This window comes from Anabas testudineus, chromosome 16 (genome assembly GCF_900324465.2).
Source record: "Anabas testudineus chromosome 16, fAnaTes1.2, whole genome shotgun sequence".
NCBI classification, from domain to species: domain Eukaryota; kingdom Metazoa; phylum Chordata; class Actinopteri; order Anabantiformes; family Anabantidae; genus Anabas; species Anabas testudineus.
The window spans coordinates 24,053,268-24,077,533 of record NC_046625.1 but is presented as its reverse complement, the minus strand read 5'-3'; the positions used below and the strand labels follow the sequence as shown (position 1 = coordinate 24,077,533).

General features: G+C 40.3%; 3 protein-coding genes across 6 annotated transcripts; 1 reads left to right on the top strand and 2 right to left on the bottom strand.

Annotated features, from left to right (window-relative positions):
- Window positions 1–832: 832 nt before the first annotated feature.
- LOC113170805 (calcium homeostasis modulator protein 5-like) lies at window positions 833–4,805 on the bottom strand. Its single transcript, XM_026373065.1, has 2 exons — window positions 3,881–4,805; window positions 833–2,441 (listed from the first exon to the last, which is right to left on the bottom strand). Exons 1-2 carry the CDS (start codon window positions 4,421–4,423, stop codon window positions 2,052–2,054), a joined length of 933 nt encoding a protein of 310 aa, XP_026228850.1. The 5' UTR covers window positions 4,424–4,805; the 3' UTR covers window positions 833–2,051.
- A 391-nt stretch (window positions 4,806–5,196) lies between these two features.
- calhm6 (calcium homeostasis modulator family member 6) lies at window positions 5,197–7,583 on the bottom strand. Its single transcript, XM_026373064.1, has 2 exons — window positions 7,001–7,583; window positions 5,197–6,496 (listed from the first exon to the last, which is right to left on the bottom strand). The coding sequence occupies exons 1-2, from the start codon at window positions 7,544–7,546 to the stop codon at window positions 6,062–6,064; spliced, it is 981 nt and encodes a 326-aa protein (XP_026228849.1). The 5' UTR covers window positions 7,547–7,583; the 3' UTR covers window positions 5,197–6,061.
- cnot10 (CCR4-NOT transcription complex, subunit 10) lies at window positions 7,387–23,980 on the top strand. 4 transcript variants are annotated; one of them, XM_026373060.1, is made up of 19 exons: window positions 7,387–7,498; window positions 12,485–12,576; window positions 13,814–13,975; window positions 14,086–14,236; window positions 16,755–16,894; window positions 18,549–18,632; window positions 18,719–18,802; window positions 18,959–19,076; window positions 19,214–19,363; window positions 19,666–19,868; window positions 20,108–20,229; window positions 20,748–20,927; window positions 21,138–21,218; window positions 21,337–21,450; window positions 21,574–21,704; window positions 21,785–21,820; window positions 22,088–22,215; window positions 23,010–23,085; window positions 23,599–23,980. In XM_026373060.1, exons 2-19 carry the CDS (start codon window positions 12,526–12,528, stop codon window positions 23,757–23,759), a joined length of 2,172 nt encoding a protein of 723 aa, XP_026228845.1. In that variant the 5' UTR covers window positions 7,387–7,498; window positions 12,485–12,525; the 3' UTR covers window positions 23,760–23,980. The 4 variants fall into 4 exon arrangements, with proteins under 4 accessions (XP_026228845.1, XP_026228844.1, XP_026228843.1 ...); XM_026373059.1 differs by lacking the exon at window positions 7,387–7,498 and adding an exon at window positions 10,921–11,120 and having other exon boundaries at window positions 16,758–16,894; XM_026373058.1 differs by lacking the exon at window positions 7,387–7,498 and adding an exon at window positions 10,921–11,120 and having other exon boundaries at window positions 21,788–21,820.
- Window positions 23,981–24,266: the final 286 nt, after the last annotated feature.

The following is a 24,266-nucleotide window of genomic DNA, read 5'->3' as shown; positions in this document are numbered from 1 at the left end:
AACACAGACTACCACTACTGTGCAAAAGAAATTGGAAGGCAAATCTAAAATTTACATTATATTTAATTTAATCAGGCTTTAGTTTACTGGTTAATAATTCACAGATATAATGGATAAATACTATTAAGATCATCTCTGCTGAAAATCACTCAGCATTTGTCATTGAATTCACTTTGTCAAACAGAAAATGTGTTCAGAGCAGGTTTGGATTTTGAACAGTTATGGGTGAAGTTTAATTGAACTTCTCTTCCTTCCTTCTTCATAACTCTGCTGTAGATTCGACCACTGACTGAGGAGAAGGAGCATAAGAATAAGAATTTTTTACTTTACGATTTCAAGCCTGTACTGTTGACAACAGTTTATTGTTTAGGTCTGTTGGAACATTTATTTGGATCACAACATTTCATATGGCAAACTTTATGTTAATGTTAAGATAGTCATTGAGCCATGATCCCTATTGTAAAATGAATGTATGAGTGGAAGGCTTACACTAAATTTTAAGTCTTTGCCTTTAAAGCCTTCAGTTTTGTAACATGAAAATATATTGTTAAAAAATACTTAATACTTACATAAATCAGATATCTCATGTAAGTTTGTTTTAACCCTGAAAATGAGCTTGAATTAAAAAATTATAACTGAGTTTGATGTAGGGACTGGAAGGACATACAAGTGCTGGATGAAAATAAAACGTTTTCATAAAAGCCAAGCATTCAGCATGCATTGAGATATTCTAACTATAAAAGATCTACTTCAAGTGTTAAAAGTGAAAGCTGTTATATTATTATTATTATATATTATATCATCATGTCATGCATGATTGTGCAGGGGCATATTGTTGTTGAAGTAAGCAATTCTTTTATTGATTCATTTGTAAAACTTCAAAAACAGTTGTGAGAAATATCATAACAGTCATCCAGACTCCAAAGAGATTGTCAGAAAAAATCAAAAAATATTTACATTACAGTACTTGAGTAGAAGTAACTTAGTCACGTTCCACCGTTAATGAAAACTACCCATTGTTTCTGTGATTATACATGTGGGTACTTGTGCATCACGCTCACCTGTGTATACCTGTATACCGGAAGTAATGCTGACTGACTACTATGTCAGAGGGTAGACACATGGACCTGTGCATCACACTTTCAACAGAGGAAGAAATACTTCTTTCATTGTAAATTACAAAAGCCAAATGACATAGCATATTCAGGTTAACAGCTGTCAGCTTCAAAAAAAGAAATTTCTTGCACATTACAAAAAAAAAAAAACAAAAAAAAAACAAACAAAAGACCTGATGCAGGGGCACAGTTTACTGTTTACTTCATATGCTTTGTTCCCTTTTACAGTCAGTGTCTACAGAAAATACAAGGGCCTGAGTAAATTGCTTCCTCTGGTTTTTCATTTATTGCTTTTTCAGTCACCTCTTGACGTGTGCTTTGTGAATGAGTCTGTGCTTTTGCTTATGAGATTTTTACTTGTTTGATTTGCAAGTTAAGCTGCATAAAAAGTAATCGGCTTAAAGAAATTCAAAGTTATTTTGCATATTATGTATATACAGTGGTGCAAGCAATTTATCTGAAAATATCTGAGGCATTGTTTTTATTGTGCAGTCTTTGTAGTATTTAGTACTGCTCTGTAGCTGTATCACAATATTAACTTTGTAGCAAGTTCAGAAAACTACAGTCCTAACTGCAACATTACTGTAACTTTGCATAAGCTAATGTGCAAATCCAGACAAAATCCACTAACAACAGCATTAGTCACTAAAGGACATGAATGCATAGTGTAAACAAGGTAGGAGAGTATGGTTTGTCTGTATAAAATAGTGATTATGCCCTTGGTTGTACCATTGCAGAAACAGAAACATTCTTTTTACATACAGAGTTACATACAGAGTGCAGCTTTGTCTGTGAAGAGGTGGCCTGGGGCATCTGTCCTGAGTCAAACTGGCACATACAATAGAATATCAACGGTTATTTAAGTATAACAGTCTCAGTCTCACTATAGTTCTGTGTTTATTCACTAACAGAACTGTGACTGCGCCACTTCCTCCTCTAGCTCATTTCTATCCCATGCTCTAAGTCCATCACAGGTCTTCTCTCTGGTGTGAAGTCCCTGTCTGCCCTCTCTACATATCGCTGCAAGGTGCTGTAATACTGCTCGCTCCGAGAAAAGGTGTAGAGTTCAGAGATCTCCTCCCATGCCTTGTGGTTAGGGAAAGGAAATGGAGCAGGATCCTTGTTCTCAAAGAAGCTCTGTAGGTTTCTCTCGGCCAGCTTGGTAGCGTAGTCCACAGTGAAGGCGTCAAAGCGCTCCATCTCCTTCTCCATGTAACGCTTCCAGAATGTGAGCTGCAGGTAGCTGACTTTAGAGCGACAGTTTTTGTAGCAGGTACCCAGGAGGCCTACAAATGTAGCAACAATGATGATACACCAACCTAGGACCTGCAAACATACAAGACTGATATGAGCTGATGCTCAATGTACAATGAAGTCCCAGTGAAGAATACATATATTGTATGTATGTAAGTACAGTTGATATATACTTTTGCAAGAACAAGTAGGTGAACCTTTTTGAATTTCTGTTTAACAACCCCTCAACCAGACTCTTCCTGTATCTGTGGATCAGACCTGCACATTGTTCATTCTTCCTGACTGAACTGCTTTAACGTTGTCATACTCTTTGGATGTCGTGTGTGGCTCTCTTCAAGACGTTCTATAGCATCTCTATTGGGTTGAGGTCTGGGCTCTGACTTGGTCACTCCCAAAGGCGGATTTTGTTTTTCTGAAACCATTCTGTTAGGGACGTGCTGGTCCCTGATTTGGCAGTTAACAGGAAAAACACCTGTAAATCACCTGCAGGCCTGTATCATCTGAGTAAGTTATTTTTAAAATATTATAGTGAATTTGTGTACACAAAATGGAAGTATGGGCACTTTATATGAAGTGTAAATTAGAAATGATAAGAAAAATTCTTAGTCTTGTGAAGCATGTTGTTGGTATGTCCTTGATGGTTTACCTCACCACCTGGAGAAATAACCATTATGGCATCAGAGTAATGTCACAATCTGTAATGTCATCATTGTCCTTTGGGGTTGATATATCCACAGTCTGCAATAACATGGTTAGTGTCCTCCAGACCACTAGCATACTCTAGGATGCTGCTGGTTAGCTTTGTGTCTTGTCCTCAAAATGTATGCAAGTGTCATATGATATCACTGGAGTATTACTTTGTTCCTTTTGAGAATGCACTCATTGAGTCACTTAAATTCATACCACTGAGGCATTTACAATGTCTTTTTGTCCATTCACTAAACACATCCTTCATAGTCATCCGCCATCCAACTTACATGGATCCACACATCAGGTACAGACTGGATTTACAACCAAATCAGAAGTGGAAATCAGATTCACAGTAAGTTTACTTTTTACTAGTGTGGAGAGATTAGGAAAAAACTTTACTTTACTTTAAAAATTTACACTGACATATTCTTTAGTACCTAGTACCTCCAAAACATTGCATACTGCATTTCCAATAATGCAACTGGATCTAAACTTTTTTTCCCTTTCCTGCCTGGAAGGGGCATAAAAGTACACCTCTATATAACTGTATACCTACAATTTGTAATACAGGCTTTGTGTTGAAATTTATAGTTTCCAATCCCAACATGGGATATCCCTTATGACATCACTATGACATCATCAGACCATTATCTGAGACTTGACAAAATATTTCCAAATCCACAGAAAATATTGGACAGCTATTTTTTGAAGACTAGTTAAGACAAGGCAAGATAACACTTCTATGATCCCCAAAGGGGAAATTCACTAGGTGAACTGCAGTTCTCTAAATGCACCCAAAGATCCGGGTTTGTATCTCTTACCTGTGACTGGGCCCTGAACATCAGCAACAAATCCATGCGCTCATCATTAGATAGCTGGGACCGGCCACAGGGCACACGAGCCAGTTCCTCCCGACACTTCCATGTCTTGTTTTTACAGAATAGATCCACCACTAGTTTATCATCGAGACCACTGACGGCACACTCATAGAAAGTACCATTGAGCAGGGCCACAGAGAGCCACATGACAGGTGCCACACAAGCCCCAGTGAGGATGCTTATTAACACCCTAGTGCAGCCAAAGCAGTTCCCACGGGGGCACAGCTTAATGGGATTGAGGCAGCAGCCAGTGTAGAGCCGCCACAACCGGTTGCTGAAGAACAGACCAAAGATCATAAGCACTGCAGCTGGGCCCAGCAGGAAAGTCATCCCATAGGCGAAGTTCTGATCTTGGTTGCAGGGACACTGAAAAGAGACCATGGAGAATATTCGCTCGCCACCAATAGTCATGAGAGCCATGAAGCTGTAGCCAATAGTGGTTTTCTGGTTCATGAAGAAACGCAGGACAGTCTGGAAGTTATCCATGGTGTCAGCGACAAGGTTTCCCACATACACTCCAAAAGAAATTAAGCCAAGTGAAAAAAACTACAGGAAGTAAAAAGTGAAAGAGCTGAGTGTCTTTGCAGCCTCCAGCCACTGTTCGTTCACAGTACAAGACAAAACACATCTACCAAGCCTGTCTGTGCCCCACCCTTTGACTAAAGGAGGAGCCTTTAGTCAGTCTGATGCTCCCTCCACCCACTGCCTCTTCACAAAGGAAAGGCCCTCCTACACCTATGTCCTCCCCTCCAGCTCTAACTGCTTTGAGGAACTCATCTGCAAAAATTCCCCTGGTCTAGTTTTTCCGTTTACTAGTCTGTTAGTTAACAGTGATGCAATCTGGAAAGCAAAAAAAAAAAAAAAAAACACCTCCACAAACAAAAAAGGAACTGAAACAGGGCCATGTTTGTGTTTCTACTGACCACAGTTAAAATGTAGCACTTGATTAGTTTACATCTTAATTTTGTATGTCAACGTTTTCAATGTGGAATGACAAAACATGTAAAGAAGAAAGACATACAAATAGTAAATTAGAGTGAGTGTACGCATTTGCTCTCTTGAATTGCCACTCCACCATCATTGCAGAAGAGGGTGGAGTGGAGAATTGATCACATCCTGTTAGTGGTTTTCTCTTTCATTCTCACAAGTGCCGCTGCTTAGCTTAAACGCCTGAATGAGTTTTACAGGAAGCTGTGAAACATCCTCTGCACACATGAAACACATGATTATCTGCTGTTAGAAGAACCATGATTACAGCCTTCAGTTTCACTGTTTTATTTCTTTTCAGCGTAAGGCCAGTGTCCACAGTGTCACATTACATAAAATACATTTATATTTTATCACTGGTGCTGAATATTTACCTGAATGTATGCAGTCTGCCAGCAGTGCACAGAATGTGTCAGCCCTTAAACCTGGCAGATGAAGATGGTATACTTGCTGTTTAAAATGAATATCTTAAATGATTAGCTTCTCCTTTTTATTCACCAGGTTCCTCAGGGTAGTTAGTAATGGTGGTGATGTTGAGGATGAAGATCACTGTTGAGGATGAAGATCACGGAAACTATGGTGTTACAGATTATCTCACATTATCAACATTTGTTTTTCAGCATTTCTGTGATGAGTGTTTATTTGGGAATGGTCTGCTTAAAGAATGACTTCAACCATTTTGAACTTGGTTCTACTTCGGAGATAAGACCAACTAAATGACATGATTTGATGTGATGTCATCTGGTGGATCAGATGACATCAGGTTATCAGAGAAATACTGTGCTGTTAATTGCATTTTGTATTCACTCAGGTTATCTTTGTGTACCATTAACATTTATGTTATGGTCTGAATCATTTAAGTGTGGTAAAACAAGAAAAGGGGGCATATACTTTTTCACATCACCATATTTTAACATACAATAGTTAAGATCAAGGGGATTTTTTATATTTCATATACATGTACCTTGAGCACTCAAGAGCAAAATGGGAAGTGATTCTTGAAGTTTACTGCCTATTGGCTGTTTCCAGTAAGTGCGAGGAAGCAGACTTGTGCTCTGTGTCCACTTCACTGACAACAGCAATATAATCTATGCTTCAGCAAAATGGCACTGTAAGCAGTCACTTGCAGCTGTGCCATTACAGTACCATTCTTCCTTCATCCACAAAATTAAGAACAGCAGGGGTGTTGTCATTGCTCTCAGTTGATTTGACTGAGACTGTCCTCATCATCTTGCCATCAGACATGTGGCAGTTCTCCACATACTGCTGCAAGGTGCTGTAGTACTGGTCTTTGGTGCTAAACTTGTAGAGGTTGGAGATCCTCTCCCAGTCTTTGTTGGAAGGGGTGATGATGTTGGCAGGTTCTGACTGTTTAAAGAAACTTGTCAGGTTCCTCTCTGCAAGCTCTTTTGCATGTTTAGTCGTGTATGAATCCATCAGGTCGCTCTCCTCTTGAATATATGCCCTCCAGAACTTGAGCTGCAGGTAGCTGATGGGGGAGCTGCATCGAGCCACACAGTTCAGCAGCAAGCTGGACAGCATGATGGAGGCAATTAGCAGCCAACCCAGGATCTGATCAGCATTAATAGACAGTATGCATTAATGTTTTAGGTACAAATGATGATAAATGATGTTAAAATCATTTTAAACACAGTCAAAGGTCAAATGAAAGGAAATGGTTGCAGATTTTCACTGCTGAATGACTGACTAAGGGTTTGTCAGTGAGTCAAATCCAAGCAGTGCCATGTGGTGTGGTATTTTTTCTCCTACTACAAGAAGTGTTTTGTCGAGTTTAAAGTTCAAACATAACTTTCATACAAACAAACAGACAAACAAATACGAAGAACCTGAGCTGGAACACAGCTGGATGAGTGCTAATTTCCACTTTTATTTGCAAGTACGCTGTATGATAAGATTCAATCAAATATTCATATTTGAACATTAACATTATACATTTCATGTATAATGTTGCCCAGTTCATGCTGATCATTTCTCTTTTTCCTGCCCATTAGCATTTATAGAGTCAAAAAATGTTATCCTGGTAGGTACAGTTGGTGTGCACATGTGGACACTGACCTGGGACTGAGCTTTCAGCGTGAGCATAATATCCTCTCTGTCAGCTTGTGGTACACTGGTGCCTCTCCCACAGGGGAACCTGTACAGCTCCTTCTCACACTGGTCCTGAGATTTCTTATCGCCACACAGATGCTTGTTGAAAGTGGTCACATTGGTACCGGTCATTGCACACTCATAGTAGTTCCCGTTTAGAAGGGCCACAGCTATCCAACTGGAAGGTGCCACCAGTGCAGTGGTGCTGATCTGGAAGAGGACTGTCCCAGTGGCTACAAGCTTCCTCCATCTACACAGCTTAGCCTTATGCTGGCACATGCCTGTCAACAGCTTCCACGTCTTCTTATTCAGGATGTAACCCAGCAGCAGCAGAGCTAGAGCGGGAACCAGCAAGAACACCAGGCCGTAGAGGAAGTTCAGCTCGCTGCAAGGACACCTGAACACTGCAGAGGAGAAGATCTGCTCTCCTCCTGCTGTCAGCAAGGCGACCAAGCCAACACCAAGGTTTGTCTGCTTGTTAGCAATGTTCAAGATTGTGTTAAACTTCTCCATCTCTGACTACTGTGTGACAAACTAGTTTCACACTTTCACTTACAGCTTTTTATGTCTGTCTGTCGTCACCACTGGGTCCCCTGTGCCCCACCCCTTTACAAAACCACCAGCAGCAACTGCAGATACTACACATGGTTACTTACATCCACTGCTATAAACAAAGTCACCAGTCTCAGTGGTGTGCATTAATAATAGCATCTGTTTAGAAAGATCTGAAGGCCAAAAAGAGCAGAGGGGTATTGGAGGGAAAATACTTGTCTGTGGATGAAATGTTTGGATTTTTTGGTCCTCCACACTGACTTGTGGTCTGTAGCTACATTTTATAAATAAATATTACAATGACATGGAGCAAGGAGATTGGACTATCTACAATTAAATTTTGACTAGTTAAGATATTCTTTATTGATCCCACATTGGGGAAATTCAATTGCTACAGCAGGTCAGTGCAAAAAGAACAACAGTAATGTGCAAAAAGAATGAGAGGGTGTGCAAAAATACAAAAGTAATAAACATTTTACGAGAATCTCCAACTATATAAACTATTACGACTTAACATTTATAATATGTTATACGTAATAAAAAAATAAAATAAAGTAAAAAAACAATACAGTCAGATGGGCTATGGATGCATGATAACCGGTTTTGTACATGTATATTTAAACTGTGGCATTGTACAGTCTAACAGCTGTGGGAATGAATGACCTGCGGAACCGCTCCTTCCTACATGGAGGGTGTAACAGTCTGCAACTGAAGGAGCTGCTCAGTGCCTCCACTGTCCGATGTAGTGGGTGAGAGGTGTTGTCCATGATGGATGTCAGTTTGGCCAACATCTTTCTTTCACCCACTTCCTCCACAGAGTCCAGTGGACAGCCCAGGACAGAACTGGCCCTCCTGACCAGCTTGTTGAGCCTCTTTCTGTCCCGTTCTGTGCTGCCTGCTCCCCAGCAGACCACGGCATAGTGGATAACAGAGGCTACCACAGAGTCATAAAAAGTCCTTTAGAGAGGCCTGCACACTCCAGAGGACCTCAGTCTCCTCAGAAGGTGGAGGCGACTTTGGCCCTTCTTGTACAGGGCATCGGTGTTGTGAGCCCAGTCCCGTTTCTTGTTGAGGTGAACACCCAGGTACTTAAAACTGGGGTGGCTGGTTGGGGTGGCTGTGGCTCAATAGGTAGAGCAGTTGACTGCCAATCGCAGGATTGGTGGTTCGATTCCCGGCTGCCACGTCACATGCCAAAGTGTCCTTGGGCAAGATACTGAACCCCTAGTTGCCCCCGGTGAGTCAGGTCAGCTGCATAGCAGCTCTGCCATTGGTGTGTGCGTGCTTGTGTGTGTGAATGGGTGAATGAGAAGCAGTGTAAAGCGCTTTGAGTACCAGCTAGGTAGAAAAGCGCTATATAAGTGCAGACCATTTACCACTACCTCAATGTCCGAGCCCTGGATGCTCATCGGTGTGTGTTGTGGTGTTCTCCTCTGGAAGTCAATCACCATCTCCTTTGTCTTACTAGTGTTCAAGCACAAGTGGTTGTGCTCACACCAGTCCACAAAGTCCACAATGACTGACCTGTACTCCAGCTCGTTCCCCCCCGACACACAGCCAACAATGGCCGAGTTGTCAGAGAACTTCTGGAGGTGACAACTGCTGGTGTTGTACGTAAAGTCCGATGTGTAGAGGGTGAAAAGGAACGGTGAGAGCACCGTCCCCTGAGGAGCCCCAGTGCTGGAAACCACCACACAGTTGTGTAGCCTCACATACTGTGGCCTGTTGGTGAGGTAGTCGGTTGTCCATGCAGCCAGTCGTCTGTCCACTCCTGCCCCTTCCAGCTTCTCTCTCAGCAGAGCTGGCCGGATGGTGTTGAAGGCGCTGGAGAAGTCAAAGAACATGACCCTCACAGCGGTTCCGGCATTCTCCAGGTGAGTCAGCGCCCGGTGCAGCAGGTAGATGACAGCGTCATCCACCCCGATGTTCGGCCTGTAGGCAAACTGCAGCGGGTCCATTGCGGTGCTGACCACTGAGCGAAGGTGGCTGAGGATGAGCCTCTCCATGGTCTTCATCAAGTGGGAGGTCAAGGCTACTGGTCTGTAGTGGTTTGGCTCCTTAGCGTGCGCCATCTTAGGAACCGGAACCACACAGGAGGTCTTCCACAGACCGTCTCCAGACTCAGGCTCAGGTTGAAGATGTGACCTCCACCTCACAGAGCTGGTCAGCACAGTCCCTGAGCAGTAGGGTCCGATGCCGTCTGGACCTGCAGCTTTCCTGGTCTTAAGTCGCCTCAGTTCTCTCCTCACCTGATTAGAAGTGAGGCAAAGGGGGTTGCAGGTTGGGGGCAGAGATGGGATGGTTGTGGATGGGGGTGGTGTGCAATGGTGAGAGTGCGTGGGGGTGGGTGTAGCTGCTGTACTGGAGATGTGTGAAGTGGGAGGGGGAGGGCTGGAATCAAACCTGTTGAATAACAGGTTTAACTCGTTGGCCAAGCCCTGATCTTCATCAGATGCCACCGTGCCTGCTCTCTGTCCGTGGCCAGTGATGGTCTTTAGGCCTCTTCACACATCTCAAGCGTTGTTGTTCTCCAGCCGCTCCTAGATATCTTTAATTCCTATTAAAGATATCTACAATTGAATTGCGGCTAGTAATATCTTAGTTTGCGATATCAAAAAGGTCATTAAGATATCTTTAAAATGTGGCCAATTAAAGATATTTGTAATTGGAAATGTGACTAGTCAAAATGCCATTAAAGATGTCTGGAATTCACTTAACGTATAGGCAAAAGTGAATTGGAGATATCTGAAATTAGTTTTCCCATTCAAGTCAATGAGCCATTCTGATGAGTCCAAATGGAATTACAGAGATCTTTAATTGGAATTGTGACTAGTCAAAATGTAGTTACGGATATCTTAAATTACAGTTCTGACTAGTCAGAAGTACATTATAGATATCTGTAATGTTAATTATTTTGGTCCAAAAAATGCTAAATCGGTGCAATGACATTGGTGACGTCATTTCTGATATCTGCAACGGAATTGTGACTAGTCAAAATGTAAGTGTAGATATCCTAAAGTGTCGTTCGTACTGGTCGGAATGCAATTGCAGATATCTTGAAATATAATTTTGCCTAGGCGCATTATAATTTAAACTAGTCAAAATACTATTTTAGAAATAGTGATCATGGATATTCAATTTAAAACTCTTAAATGTTAAAAAGGTCCTGCCATATGTGCCTATAACCTGACTTTTCCTGCAATGTACTCCGGAGGTACGGGCTCTAACAACCGTTCCTAAACCAAGTAACCTAACCTAACCTTTCACTTCCCCGGCATGTCCATAACACCAGGGGGCGGTGTTGCGTTATAACACGTTGGTTGCAAACTGTCGGCAACTAGCAAAGAAGAAGCTGTGCAGCGCATACCACAGAGATTCAATTAGCCACATCAGCTAGTGGGAAACACTGGAAATTTTGTCTCTAATTTTAATATTTTCCTTGCTGGTCAGCGAAAATTATTTGGATCTAATCCAAACTACAAAATAGGATTTCTAACTGTAACTGAAGGGTTCACAAAAATGGCAGAAAATACAGGTAAGTGTGTGAGCTAACGCTGGGTAGCTAGTTATGGGTTAATTATGCTAACTCTAGTCTAGCCCATTAAATAGATGCAGTATACTGCAGCTTTTCAAATTACTAACTGGTAACGCATATGTAACACTCAGTCTGTCATAAGGTTATATTGTGCTCTGTAGCCTGACCACTCAGTTAACCGCTCACTGATGACGCCTGCACCAGTTGACCTGGTTAGCCTAGCTAAAATTCATGTTGCTGACGACACGTTCAGCCAAAGCACTCAGGAATGTTTCAAGATTGTTTCTTGCTGTTTAAACACAAGGAACCTTAACATGCCTCAAAACGTACAATTTCAACGTCAGCAGCGACTTTTGATAAAGTCAGTGAGCATACGACGCACCGAGCTGTAAACATATTCCGCGTTAATCCCAAACGGCTTCTGCCAACAGCGATGAACCCGTTGTGGTCTTCACATATCTTAAATGACAATGGATGGATTCAATAAATTCGGAATTGACGAGGGGTCTCAGAGACTGCCTGGAGTTGATATTATATCAGAAACGAACGTTTTATGTCCGGACATAAAACGTTAAAATGTTATATTTTAATGAGGTTGTCGCAAGGTCAGGCAGCTGCCATGTAATTTAAAGACAGTCTGTGGCCAGTTTATAAGGTAACGTTACTTGAGTACACCTGTTAGTTTCCACTGTTATTACGATATGAAGATGGCAGGGACAATCTTTAGTGTAAACTACATAGTGCCTTGTCTCAGTTGGTGGGATCGTGTGAGCAATATTTTCTTGGAACATATTAGATTTGATTATACCGACTGACATCATTAACCACCGTAGCCTGAACCTTTACAGTCATACTTGACACACTATCAACAGTATGCCAAACTTCTCAATTCAATTGTAGATATCTTTAATTGTGGTTTTGACTAGTCTAAAGTATAGATATCTTGTAAAGGTATTTATAGACGCCGTTTTACCATAAAACGGTTAGATTGACTATACATAATTGCATTTTAGAAATATATGTATGCTAAACTCTGTGATGAAAGAAGCAAACATCAATTTGTAAAGAAAGTGTATTGTGGATGTTCTTTTAGTAAACACTATCAGTGTGTGATTATGACTGGCACAATCTAATTTGTATTGTTCACTATGTGCATCCTTTGATGAACACAATCTCCTTTCTTTTAATGGCTGCTTTCAGCATAAGGCTCATGCTGGGAGGAGTTCTAAGATGTACCTAATAAAGTTGCCTTCTAGTGTAACTTCAGTACCTGCAATACTTGTAATTTCATTACAATTTTATTTTTCGATTGGAGTCAAATTTTATGTAAATGAACTTTTTCTCTTTTTTTCCACTTTGATCAGAACAAAATGAACCGAAGCATGACAGCTCATCTTCCCCTGGAATGACAGACCAAGAGAAAGAAATAGCAGCCAGCGCATATGAAGTGTTTTTGGTAAATCACCTCCATTCTTTCCTTTCCTTACATGCAGTAACATTAAAACTCCCATGACAACAAGGTTTAACTGATGATTATTCCTTAATAGTTTCTGTATCAGAATCAAACCTCTCCACAGTCACAATTAGGGTTCAGCAGCTGGGTTATATAGGTCCAAAACAAGAAAAAAAACAACATGTACATGTTGGAAACATAAAATTAAGTGATCGAAGAGAGTCAGATGGCTACACACACAATGAAATTGCCACTTATCATCTGTGTTTCAGAACATTTGGTGGTCATGTGTGCATTTCTAAAACTGGATAGACAGCAGAGTGATATGGTTTGCAAAATATCTATGACCTTGTCAACAAAGACAGGAAATCGAACAAAAGCTAATGTTACTATCCCAGTATACAGAAAGTCTGCATTGTCTAAATGTAGCTCTAGCAGCCAAGCTCATGGCATAAGCATCATGTGGTACATTAGTCCAAATCCCAGCATCAGTTGCTCATATCTACCGTTTCACTCATGAATATTGTAATCCCTCACCCTGTTGCCACAAATTCTCACTAAAAACAAACACAACTGGGGATTTTTCCGCCGCTGAAAATAGTCCTTGCGAAAGGCACTGTTTCATTGTTTTCATGATTTAAAACTACAATGAGCAGCTGTGTTGGGAAATTACTGAGACTTTAAATTAAACAAAATTTGTTTTTAAATATTTATGTCCTCAGGCTTGGAGCTTGGAGTGTTGAGATACACTTGCAAATTGATGGTTTAGTTGTTTTCATGGGCTTTGTTAGCAACAAGATCCTTTGAAAACAAATTTGAAGGTACGCTGTTGCATTAGCTGCCATATTTTCATTAACATCTTATTATTGTGTCTGAGTGAGCATGATGGGGTTAGGGTTAGGGTCAGGGTCATGGTCATGCTATTCCCATAGCTGTTTTCAGAATATGCTGAATAGGCTTCTGCAATAGATGGACCCCTTCATAAACATGCCCAAGCTATTTACTGACCTAGGGCCCATTTCCAAAATGCTGTTTGCTAGCACAGCAACGTAAATCACTTTAGTTACAGCGTCATTTTTCAACAATGACCTTCACTCACAAATTGTAGATAAATTTGCCTATAAATGGACCAAAAGGATAGAGTTTGTATTGATTGGTGAAAATTAACACAAAAAGAAATTCTCATGTTGTAGACTGCATGTTGCAAATTTGGTAAAATGGGTTCCTGCATTTCTCACAGGCTGGGAAATATGATGAGTCTCTCAAACACCTTGAAGCCCTACAGGAGCTGAACAAAGAGGACTACAAGATCACCATGAATAAAGCTGTCGTAGAGTTTTATAAAAGTGGTCAGACTACCACAGGGACTCTGAAGCAGACCCTGATAGCAATGAAGAACCAGGTAACTGCTCAAATGTGGGTCATGTTTTTCTCATGCTGTCAGTTCATGATGAATTTGTTTTTGGTTCTGGTAAAACTTCTAGAAAACAGTACTTTGCACTTATCTTATAGGTTCACACATCAGCAGAGGATGTTGATGGGTTGGATGATGTTGAAAACAGTTTGCTGTATTATAACCAAGCCATCATCCACTACCATATGCGACAATACTCTGAAGCCATCTCCATAGGAGAGAAGCTCTACCAGTTTCTGGAACCATTTGGTATGTTCCCATGCTTTATTAAGAAAAGTAGTGAAGCACATTTAGGAGTGTGATCTCTGTTTTTTTTTTTTTTAGGATTTTTGTCTTTTAAGGGATTTAAGTGAAACACCCAACTGCCATAAAAAAGTTATTTGATAAGAGCAGTCCAGTGGAGGCAGGAAACTGGAAGGGAGAGAGGGGGGCAAGGTAAACCCCTGCAAGCTTAAGCACAGGATGCTACAGTTATGTGGCATGTGCCTTAACCGTGCAGGTCCAGTTTTTAAAGATGTTTTTCCTCTCTTCCTAAAGGATTAATCAGTTCTCAGTGATTGGTTAGGTGTTCCAAGTATTAAACCTCTGGAGTCTTCCATTTGTTCTTTTACATCTTAACCAGAGAAGATACTTCTTTAAAGGTAGTAATGCACAGATTCTGGTTAGAGAACACCAGTGATTTGAAAGAGAAGTAAAGGAACCCATCAATGTTAAACTGGAACAGCCTTTCCGTATCAGCTATGTACAACATTTCCTAATGTCCCACCTGAGATGGTTTCATAGACATTGACCATGTCATCCTAACGACACATACAGTGAGGGAAAAAATTATTTGAACCCCAGCTGATTTTGTAAGTTTGCCCACTAACAAAGAAATGATCAGGCTATAATTTCAATGGTAGGTTTATTTAAACAGTGAGACACAACAATGACAAAAAAAATCCAGAAAAATGCGTTTCAAAAAGAGTTATAAATTAATTTGCATTTCCATGAAGGAAATGAGTGTTTACATACTAGGGCTCCCGAACAGTCACTCAGTACTGATAAAGCCTTTTGGATGAGAAGTAAAACATGTTCAAGCATCTTCATCTTCGAGTCCAGTTGCTACTGAACAGCTCATTTGAGGATAACCATGACCTGATTGACAGAGAATTTCCACATTTAACAGTAGACTTTATAAAAAAAATGTAACTGTTGAATTAAATACCTGTTTTGGAGGTTGGAGCAATTTGATATCTTTACCAAACTGTTGTAAATATAGTAAAAATGGATGTTCAAGCTTAGTTTCCATAAGATAATAAGTAAAGGTTTTTTACTCCTAGTCCAAAAGGTTCAAAGATAAAATGTCTGTGTAAAGTGTGTACTGTGGCCCTGGATGTTGTTCTGCTCCTCCTCCTTTGAAGCACATTCCAAAGCTTCTTATTTAATTCGTGAGGAGGGAGGAATGATGTTTAAGGAGAGATAAGCGAAGAGACAACAGACCATCTTTCGCAGAAGTTTTTTACTAATCCGTCACACCCCTTTATTTATTTCTGTTATTATTCTTGGTGTTTGGCTGCAGCTGATCACACTGATCTGAAACCGCATCACAACACCAGCACAGTTTTACACTGAAATACACTGATAACATTAGAACAAAACCAATGTAAGAGTACTTTCACACCTTCAAGATTTAGTTCGTTTAAATCAAACTCAAGTTTGTTTTTTCTTCTTGGTGCAGTTCATTTTGTCTAATGTGTAAACACGCAAATATATATATATATATATATATATATATATATATATATATATATATATATATATATATATATATATATATATATATATATATATATATATATATATATATTAAACAATAATCAGCAGGATGAACAACCTGTGTTTACATTCATTGTGAAATTATCTCTCGAGGGGATGCAGGTGTGAAAACGCCCTAACAGAACAAAGTTTCTTTTGTGTGAAGATTTATCAGTTCCCAGTGGTAAAGAGTCATGAATAATTTTCTTTACACACTAGAAACAAACTCTTTTTCTTTAACATCAGTAATTTAATATTATGAAGAACATCATCATTGACACAGGAGAGCGTGAACATGCATATAAATGGAGCCTGCAATATATTTGTAATTTATTTATATTAGTTTAAATTAGTTTATCTAATAATAGGTCACTACAAATGAGTATAATTATAATTATAATAGATTAATAAGTCATGAATTTAAAAACAGAAAAACAAGAAATACTAACTAAAGATGTTTGTCATTAAAATCATGATCTGACGAGTATTAAAGTCAAAATTAATGACACAATGAGAACAGTATAATATAGAAACGTTAAGAAAAAGTTTTAATAAATGAGCAGATGTTAATATTAAAAAAAAAACAAAACAATGTGCAGATGGTGGCAACTGTGTGTTTTAATTATAATTTGGACAAATATAATCTCCAGTCCAACAAACATCACCACAAAGTCCGACTGACAGAGAATCCACAGCTTATCCACCATCAGAAACGGATGTTGCTTCAGATGATAGTTCCTGTTTTCTGGGTTCCTCTCTCCTCCTATCTTTTTCCTGCATGCCTTTATGTATCTTTAATGGGAGGGATGGAAAGGAAAAGATGCAAGTAAGGGAAAGGTGAATGCAATTAAGGGAATTGAAATCCACCTAATATCAACAGAGACAGATCTAGTCTGTCTTGACAAGTCCTGTTTAGTTATAGGCCACAGCATTACATTTTGCCATGCAGTTATGGTGTTATTTGTCCTAGAAGAGAAGTTTGCTCAGGCTGTGTGCTTCCTGTTGGTGGATCTGTACCTGCTCACCTTCCAGCCAGAAAAGGCTCTCCATCTGCTGGCTGTACTAGATAAACTCTCTGTACAAGGAAGCAACAAGAATGGCAAAGCAGAGGTAACTCACTTTGTTCTGTTATCAAACTAAACATACTAATTGCTTAGCTGTGTCACTTGAATGGCTAAGAATAATTTTACACTGCTAAAAAAAAATTAAGGAACATTTTGAAAACACCTTAGATTTCAATGGGGAAATAAATCATGCTGAATATTTATACTGATATGGACTGGGTGATGTGTTGGGAATGAAAGGATACCATATAGTTTGATGGAAAATATAATTATCAACCCACAGAGGGCTGAATTTAAAGACACCCTGAATATCAAAGTGAAAAAATTATGCGGTAAGTTAGTCCATTTTACTGAAATTTCAGTCCAGCAACTCATAATGGTACTACTTTGTATGGCCCCCACGTGCTTGTATGCATGCCTGACAACGTCAGGACAGATCTGGTCCAAGGCATCACTGAGCTCCCTGGACAGTCTGAGGTGCAACCTGGTGGCATTGGATGGACCAAAACATAATGTCCCAGAGGTGTTCTATTGGATTTAGGTCAGATGAGCGTGGAGGTCAGTCAATGGGATCAAATCCTTCGTCCTCCAGGAACTGCCAGCATACTCTCACCACATAAGGCCGGGGATTGTTGTCACTAGGAGAAACTCAAAACCCACTGCACCAGTGTAGGGTCTTAAAGTGGGTCCAAGGATTTCAGCCCGATACTCAGGGTGTTGTTGTCATGCCTGTAGAGGTCTGTGTGTCTCTCCATTGATATGACTCCCCTGACCATCACTGACTCACCACCAAGCCGGTCATGCTAAACGGTGTAACAGGCAGCATAACTTTCTTCACAGCTTTTCCAGACCTTTCATGTCTGTCACATGTGTTCAGGGTGAACTTGCTCTCATCTGTGAAAAGCATGGGGGCCCAGTGGTATACCTGCCAATTCTAGAAATCTATAGCAAATGCCAATCGAGCTCCACAGTGCCAGGCAGTGAGCACGGGCCCACAAAAGGACGTCTGGCCCTCAGGCCACCCTCATGAAGTCTGTTTCTGATTGTTTGGTTAGAGACATTTTGTAGTGCTGTGACAGTGCTCATCTTGTTCCTCCTTGCACAAAAAAGCAGATACCAGTCCTGTTGATGGTCTGTTATAGACCTTCTACGGCCCTGTCCAGCTCTCCTAGAGTAACTGCCTGTCTCCTGGAATATTCTCTGTGCTCTTGAGACTGTACTGGGAGACACAGCAAACCTTCTGACAATGGTACATATTGATGTGCCACCCTGGAGGAGTTAGACTGCCTGTTCGACCTCTCTAGGGTCCAGGTATCACCTCATGCTACTAGTAGTGATGCTAGCTAAATGGGAAACTAGTGAAAAAATGTTAGTGGCCCCCAGCTGTAAAATCATTTCTGTTCTGGAGGTTGACTCAAGGTTGTCACTCTAGTTCACCTGTTGGTAATTTCACAACACAACATATAACACCAAAGCAGCTGAAAAGGATTAACAACACCCTCTGCTACTTAACTGACCAGATTAATATCCTAGAAGTTTCACTGACTTGATGCTAAACTCTAATTAAAATATGTTCCTTTAGTTTTTTTGGAGCAGTGTATTTAGTTATAGTATGTGGTTTGTCTTAAGCCATTAAGTGTTCTGTCAAGAAGTAATTAAAATTCAAACATACAATTAAGTGATTGAGTGCTTGATTCCAGAGCAACAGTTCTAACAAAGATGGAGCAAACCAGAAGGCAGAGTTCACAGCTATGGTTGAGGCAGCCAAATCAAAGATGCATCAGGTAAGGGCTATGTTCATAGATTATGTTCTGCACTGTTTCTCTGTATGACTCTCCCTGCTGTGGACTAAATGCCTTTTCCTTTACAGTACAAAGTGAGAGCCTACATTCAGATGAAATCCTCCAAGGCCTGTAAAAGAGAGATCAAATCAGTGATGAACACAGCAGGGAATGTGAGTCTCAGTGCTACATCATCAAACACTCAATGGCAGGGGATACAATGTACAGCTTTGGACACGCATAGGGTGGGGTGGGTGAGGATAGTCAAGACAACAGTGCATTCCCTGTCCTCGTTTTCCCTCTGACTTGTTTCCTGTCTCCTCCGTCAGTCTGCACCCTCACTCTTCCTAAAGAGTAATTTTGAGTACCTAAGGGGGAACTATCGGAAAGCAGTAAAACTTCTGAACAGCTCCAACATCGCAGAGCATCCTGGACCCATTAAGACAGGTGACCATTACCATACCTCTGACAGATGTTAGTCTGCAGTCAAAAGGCGTTACAGCTAGTTTTGGATTTGATCTTTAGCAGTGTTGTGTATGTGCTTGTTTATGGATTGTACATGTGTCCTGTCTTGTCTCAATCAGGTGAATGTGTTCGATGTATGTTCTGGAACAATCTGGGCTGCATTCACTTTGCAATGGGAAAACATAACCTAGGCATTTTCTACTTCAAGAAGGCGCTGCAAGAGAATGACCACACCTGCGCACAGCTGGGAGACGGCAGCAATGGGCAATGTAGGTTTAGCTTATTTTCTTACTGCATCAGAGCGACATTGCTTATAGTTTGGTTTTAATTTATTACAAACTAAGGAAATAGTCACAATGAACATATTGAAAGGAGAAATTGCTAGATTACTGTCTATAGGTAAAAAAAATTAGGATTTTATTTATTTTTTCTTAATATTATCTTTTAATTCTGTTAACATCATTATTGTTGTTTCAAATATGTGCAAATTAAAAAAAAAACAAGTTCACATCTATGCTGTTTTAGAAGTGACTTTGTGAACTTGCTTTCTTCTGTTGTTTTTATTCTCCAGCTAAGAAGTTCACAGGCATCCCCATGTGTGCTCTACTAGCTAACAAGCGCTATGAGCTGCTGTACAACTGTGGTATTCAGCTGCTGCACATCGGCAGGCCCCTAGCAGCATTTGAGTGTTTGATGGAGGCAGTGCAAGTTTACCACTCCAACCCTCGACTTTGGTTACGGCTTGCTGAATGCTGCATCTCTGCTAACAAAGGGGTATGGTTTAACCAATGATGTTCCTGAATTTGGTTTTAGCGTTGTTTTCAGGTTGAGTTATTTTTAGGAAGTTTGCTTCCTTAAAATTTCCTTTTAGCTTATTCTAAAGATGCTGTTTTTTTGCATGTATACATTATACATATATACATTTTTAGTTAAAGAAAACAACCTTTGACTTCCTAAGTTGATTTAAATGAAGTCCAAAAAAGCTGTTTTATTGTCTCTGTTTGTGTTTTCAGGGCTCAGAGCAGGAGAGCAAGAGTTTACCTTGTAAAAAAGGTATAGTGCAGTCTGTTGTCGGACAGGGCTACCATCGCAAAATTGTACTGGCATCCCAGTCTACCCAGAACACCATCTACAGGTCAGTAGACTAGTCCACCCTCCAGGTCTGAACCAGTCAAAATACAGATTCAGAAGTTTACATCTGCCCAGAGGTTGATGCATATCAGTGTTTGAAGGTCATGGCAGCATGAGAACTGGTTACCAGATACTGGTACTTTCATGATTAATTTTATTGATTTTTAAAAGAGGAAAACTATTGTCAAAAAAAAAAAAAAAAAAAAAGCCATACAAACAGTATACAAACTTCATTCCTCCCTCCCAAAGGGATTCTATTGTGCTTTAGTACAAGACAAAAGCTGTACAGTGAGGTGGAGGGCTGTCAGCGGGCTGTACCCAGTGTCCCTTGTTTAGAACACACTTCACACTATTACATCTCAGAAATAGACGTTTTTTTCTGGCTTGTATTGCCCCAATGCTCTTCTTAAAGCTGTGTGTGTGTGTTTGTTTGTGTTTGTTTGTGTTTGTTTGTGTGTGTTTGTGTGTGTTTGTGTGTGTTTGTGTGTGTTTGTGTGTGTTTGTGTGTGTGTGTGTCTACAGTGAGGGCCAGTCAGCAGCTATCCCAGTAGCCAGTATGGAGTTTGCAGCAATCTGCCTGAGGAATGCTCTGCTGCTGCTGCCTGAACACCAGCACCAGGACACCAAGACAGAGAATGGCTCCAAGAGCTCCAGTCAGTCTGGAAGTACCGAGAGCGGCAGTGAGAACAGTGATGCCTGCAGGTCAGTGCGCTTGTCATGGTACAACACAACAACAACATGCTACATGCATACATGCATTTGAAAAAAATGGGCAAACCAGATATTTACTTTGTGCCTTTTAAAGTATCAGTAAATGCAAAATAAATGCAACGTAAAGAGGTTTGATTGTGGACTATTGTTTATTTGTCAGTAGTGTTGGACGTGTGTTCTGATAACTGTTGTATATTGCAGTGGAAAAGGTCAAGATGCTGATAAGTTCTTGTCTGCAGCTCCTTCGTCTCCCCTCAGAAAACAGGAAGTAGAAAACCTCAGGTAATTCATGTTTTCCTCTCACCACAATTCATAGCTGTCAAAAGTCATTATTCAGGAATATGACCAAGCCTGCACAATAATCGCTAATGATGTCTTGCTGTGTTTGTTTGCTGTGTAGGTGCTCCATCCTGGCATGTAGTGCCTATGTGGCATTAGCACTGGGAGACAACCTTATGGCTTTGAACCACGCTGAGAAGATGCTTCATCAAACCAAGGTGTCTGGATCCCTCAAGTAAGTGCATGATTTGTTTGCCAAACCCAGCTGAACTGAGCCTATTAGCCGTGTCTTTCTCTCTTTTACACCACTCAGCAGTGTCTTTTTTTCTGTCTTCCTCCTCCTCTGCTGGGTGTTAAGGTTTCTGGGTAACCTCTATGCTGCTGAAGCCCTCATCTCACTGGACAGGATCTCTGACGCCATCGCTCACCTCAACCCAGAGAATGTCAGTGACGTATCTATGGGTGTGCTGACCAGTGAGCAAGACCAAGGTCTGTAGATTTCACACACTGGTCAACAAATCATAGGATTTAGTGTTGTTTCCTTAATGTTTAATGTTTCTTGTTGTTAGCAGGGTCTGACAAAGGAGATGAGCCTGTTGAGTCTTGTGAGTTGATTTTGTTTAAATCTTTTCTTTGAAACTGTCCAAAGTCTCAGCTGAAGACGGTTAAACAGGAATAATGTATATTAAACCTATATAAATAATCTCAGAACCGAGTAGTGCAGTAGTGAGAATGAAATTGTAATATTGAGATATAATAATAATAATAATAATATTATTGATATTTGAGTTTCATACATCATATTATGACAGACTAAGAATTAAATATTATAGATATTACTGTAATCCCTTCCTTCATTTTTGCGTGTGCAGCTGGGAAGCAGACTCCCCTTTGTTACCCCAGCAGTGTGACATCAGCTCGGGCCATGATGCTTTTCAACTTGGGCAGTGCCTACTGCTTGAGGAGCGAGTATGACAAGGCCCGCAAATGTCTGCATCAGGTAAATATAGCAACATTATTAATTTTTCATTTTGTTCTACTGTACCATGGTTGAAGACTGATACAGATTCACCAATACATATTCAGCTGTATTTAAAGTTCTCATATTATGCCTCTTTGGTGGACAAACGGGTCCCCCAGAATGTCTCTGTAAATTTCCATGCTGAAAAAACATGTAGATCATAGTTACTGGCATGTTTCATATCTGTGGGAGCAGGCTTTCCCAGAAAAAAGAGGTTTTAAGATGAAACTTCTGCTCCTCTGAGCTGCACTAAGTTAAAATGATGCCATAAAAACTCCTACTCCGGAGTAGGAGAGAAGATAACTCATTCCATCTTTAAACTTTAGTGCTAAAGTGAATCCAACAGAAATGAAGTCCTCGCACCAACAGGAAATGGCTCGCACACAAACACATTCTCCTGTTACCATCTCTGGAAGGACCATTTAATCAAAAACAATAAATCCATAGATTTCATCAGAACCTGAGATGATGGCAGGAAGAAGAGATAATTCTGTGTTTAGCAGTACATTTAACAAGTAACAAACGTGGTGTGTGTCTACATAAACTGCAGAGTCATATAAAACAACCAAAGAGTGGATGTAATTAATAGTTTAGTTTTTCTTTATCTTGAATTTTTGACACACATTCACTGCACTCAGGTGATCTGTATTTAAATAATTATTTATAAGGTACTTGAGCTACTGCTCAGTCAGATCTGAAAACACACACACACACTGTTGTTCAGATGATTTTACAGTGAAGAACTTGGCTGTGATTTGTGTTGTATTTATTAGGCTGCATCTATGGTAAATACCAAGGAGATTCCACCTGAAGCTATCCTGCTGGGAGTCTACTTGGAGCTACAGAATGGTCAGATTTCCATCACTTACTCACACAAACTCTCTATGTAGTTAGTCAGCTTGGTCAACACGGATTCTTTGAATGTCTTGCCTTGAATATTTTAAGATTGCTGTATAATGCTATCAGCTGTAGTTTTTTATTTTTTTACTACCCACCGTAAAGCAATTCTAAACACTACAGTTCAAAACTTTAGGGTCACACAGAAATGTCCTTGTTTTTCATGAAAACATACAGTATGTTCAGCTGTGCTAACATGAGTGCAAAAAGGGTTTCTAATGATCAGCTATCCTTTGGTAGTGTGAGAAACAGCTGTTTGCAGTGATAATGGTCATTAACATTATTAATTGTACTGTAAGTGAGTTAGTGGGACAGAGAAAGGCAACTGTTGATGACCTTTACAGCTGTGTTTGATATGTCAAAAAACAACTGTCCAGTCAGAGCACTGCATGAGAAGACAGTGCTCAACACAACACACTGAACCAGAAATCAGGAGATGATCTCTAATCTGTTTTATGTCCTCAGGTAACACCCAGCTGGCCCTGCAGATCATTAAGCGGAACCAGTTGCTGCCCACTGAAGTCCAGAGGCTCTCCCCAGACACCCGTAAGAAGCCCAGCCAGCCTTTCCAGTCTGTCCAGCCCATTCAGCTACCCTTACCCTTCACACAAGTTCAGCGCAAATAATGCCCCGCACTACCACCAAACACATGCCACAACCCTGAGGAACCTTGGTATTTATAAAGCTGCTTCACCACAGCATCAGGAGCCCTATGAAATACAGAATTGGCTGCTGACTGATAAAAACTTCAGCTGCAAGGGTGCCCATGAACTGAGACCAGCTGACTTTTTTATTTCCATTTGACTGAGGAATCTGTGTATTGTCTGAACAATTAAAATAAATTTTATTTACTGTATCAAATGTGTGATTCTTGAATACCTACAGAATTTTTTGTGAGGTGGAGAACCCTAGTAGACACAGACGTTTGTCACAATAGAGATGACATTCTAACAGTATTGGCAGAAATCGTTTGATGTAAACAATGTACACAAAGCAAGCACAAACCAGATTTTCTGTGACTGTGGCAATTACATGATTACCACTAAACTCATAATGTGCCATTCTGTATGAAGTGTGACGTTACATTACAAAGCTTTATGACTATTTCCTCACCATTATGTTAGTACATACAT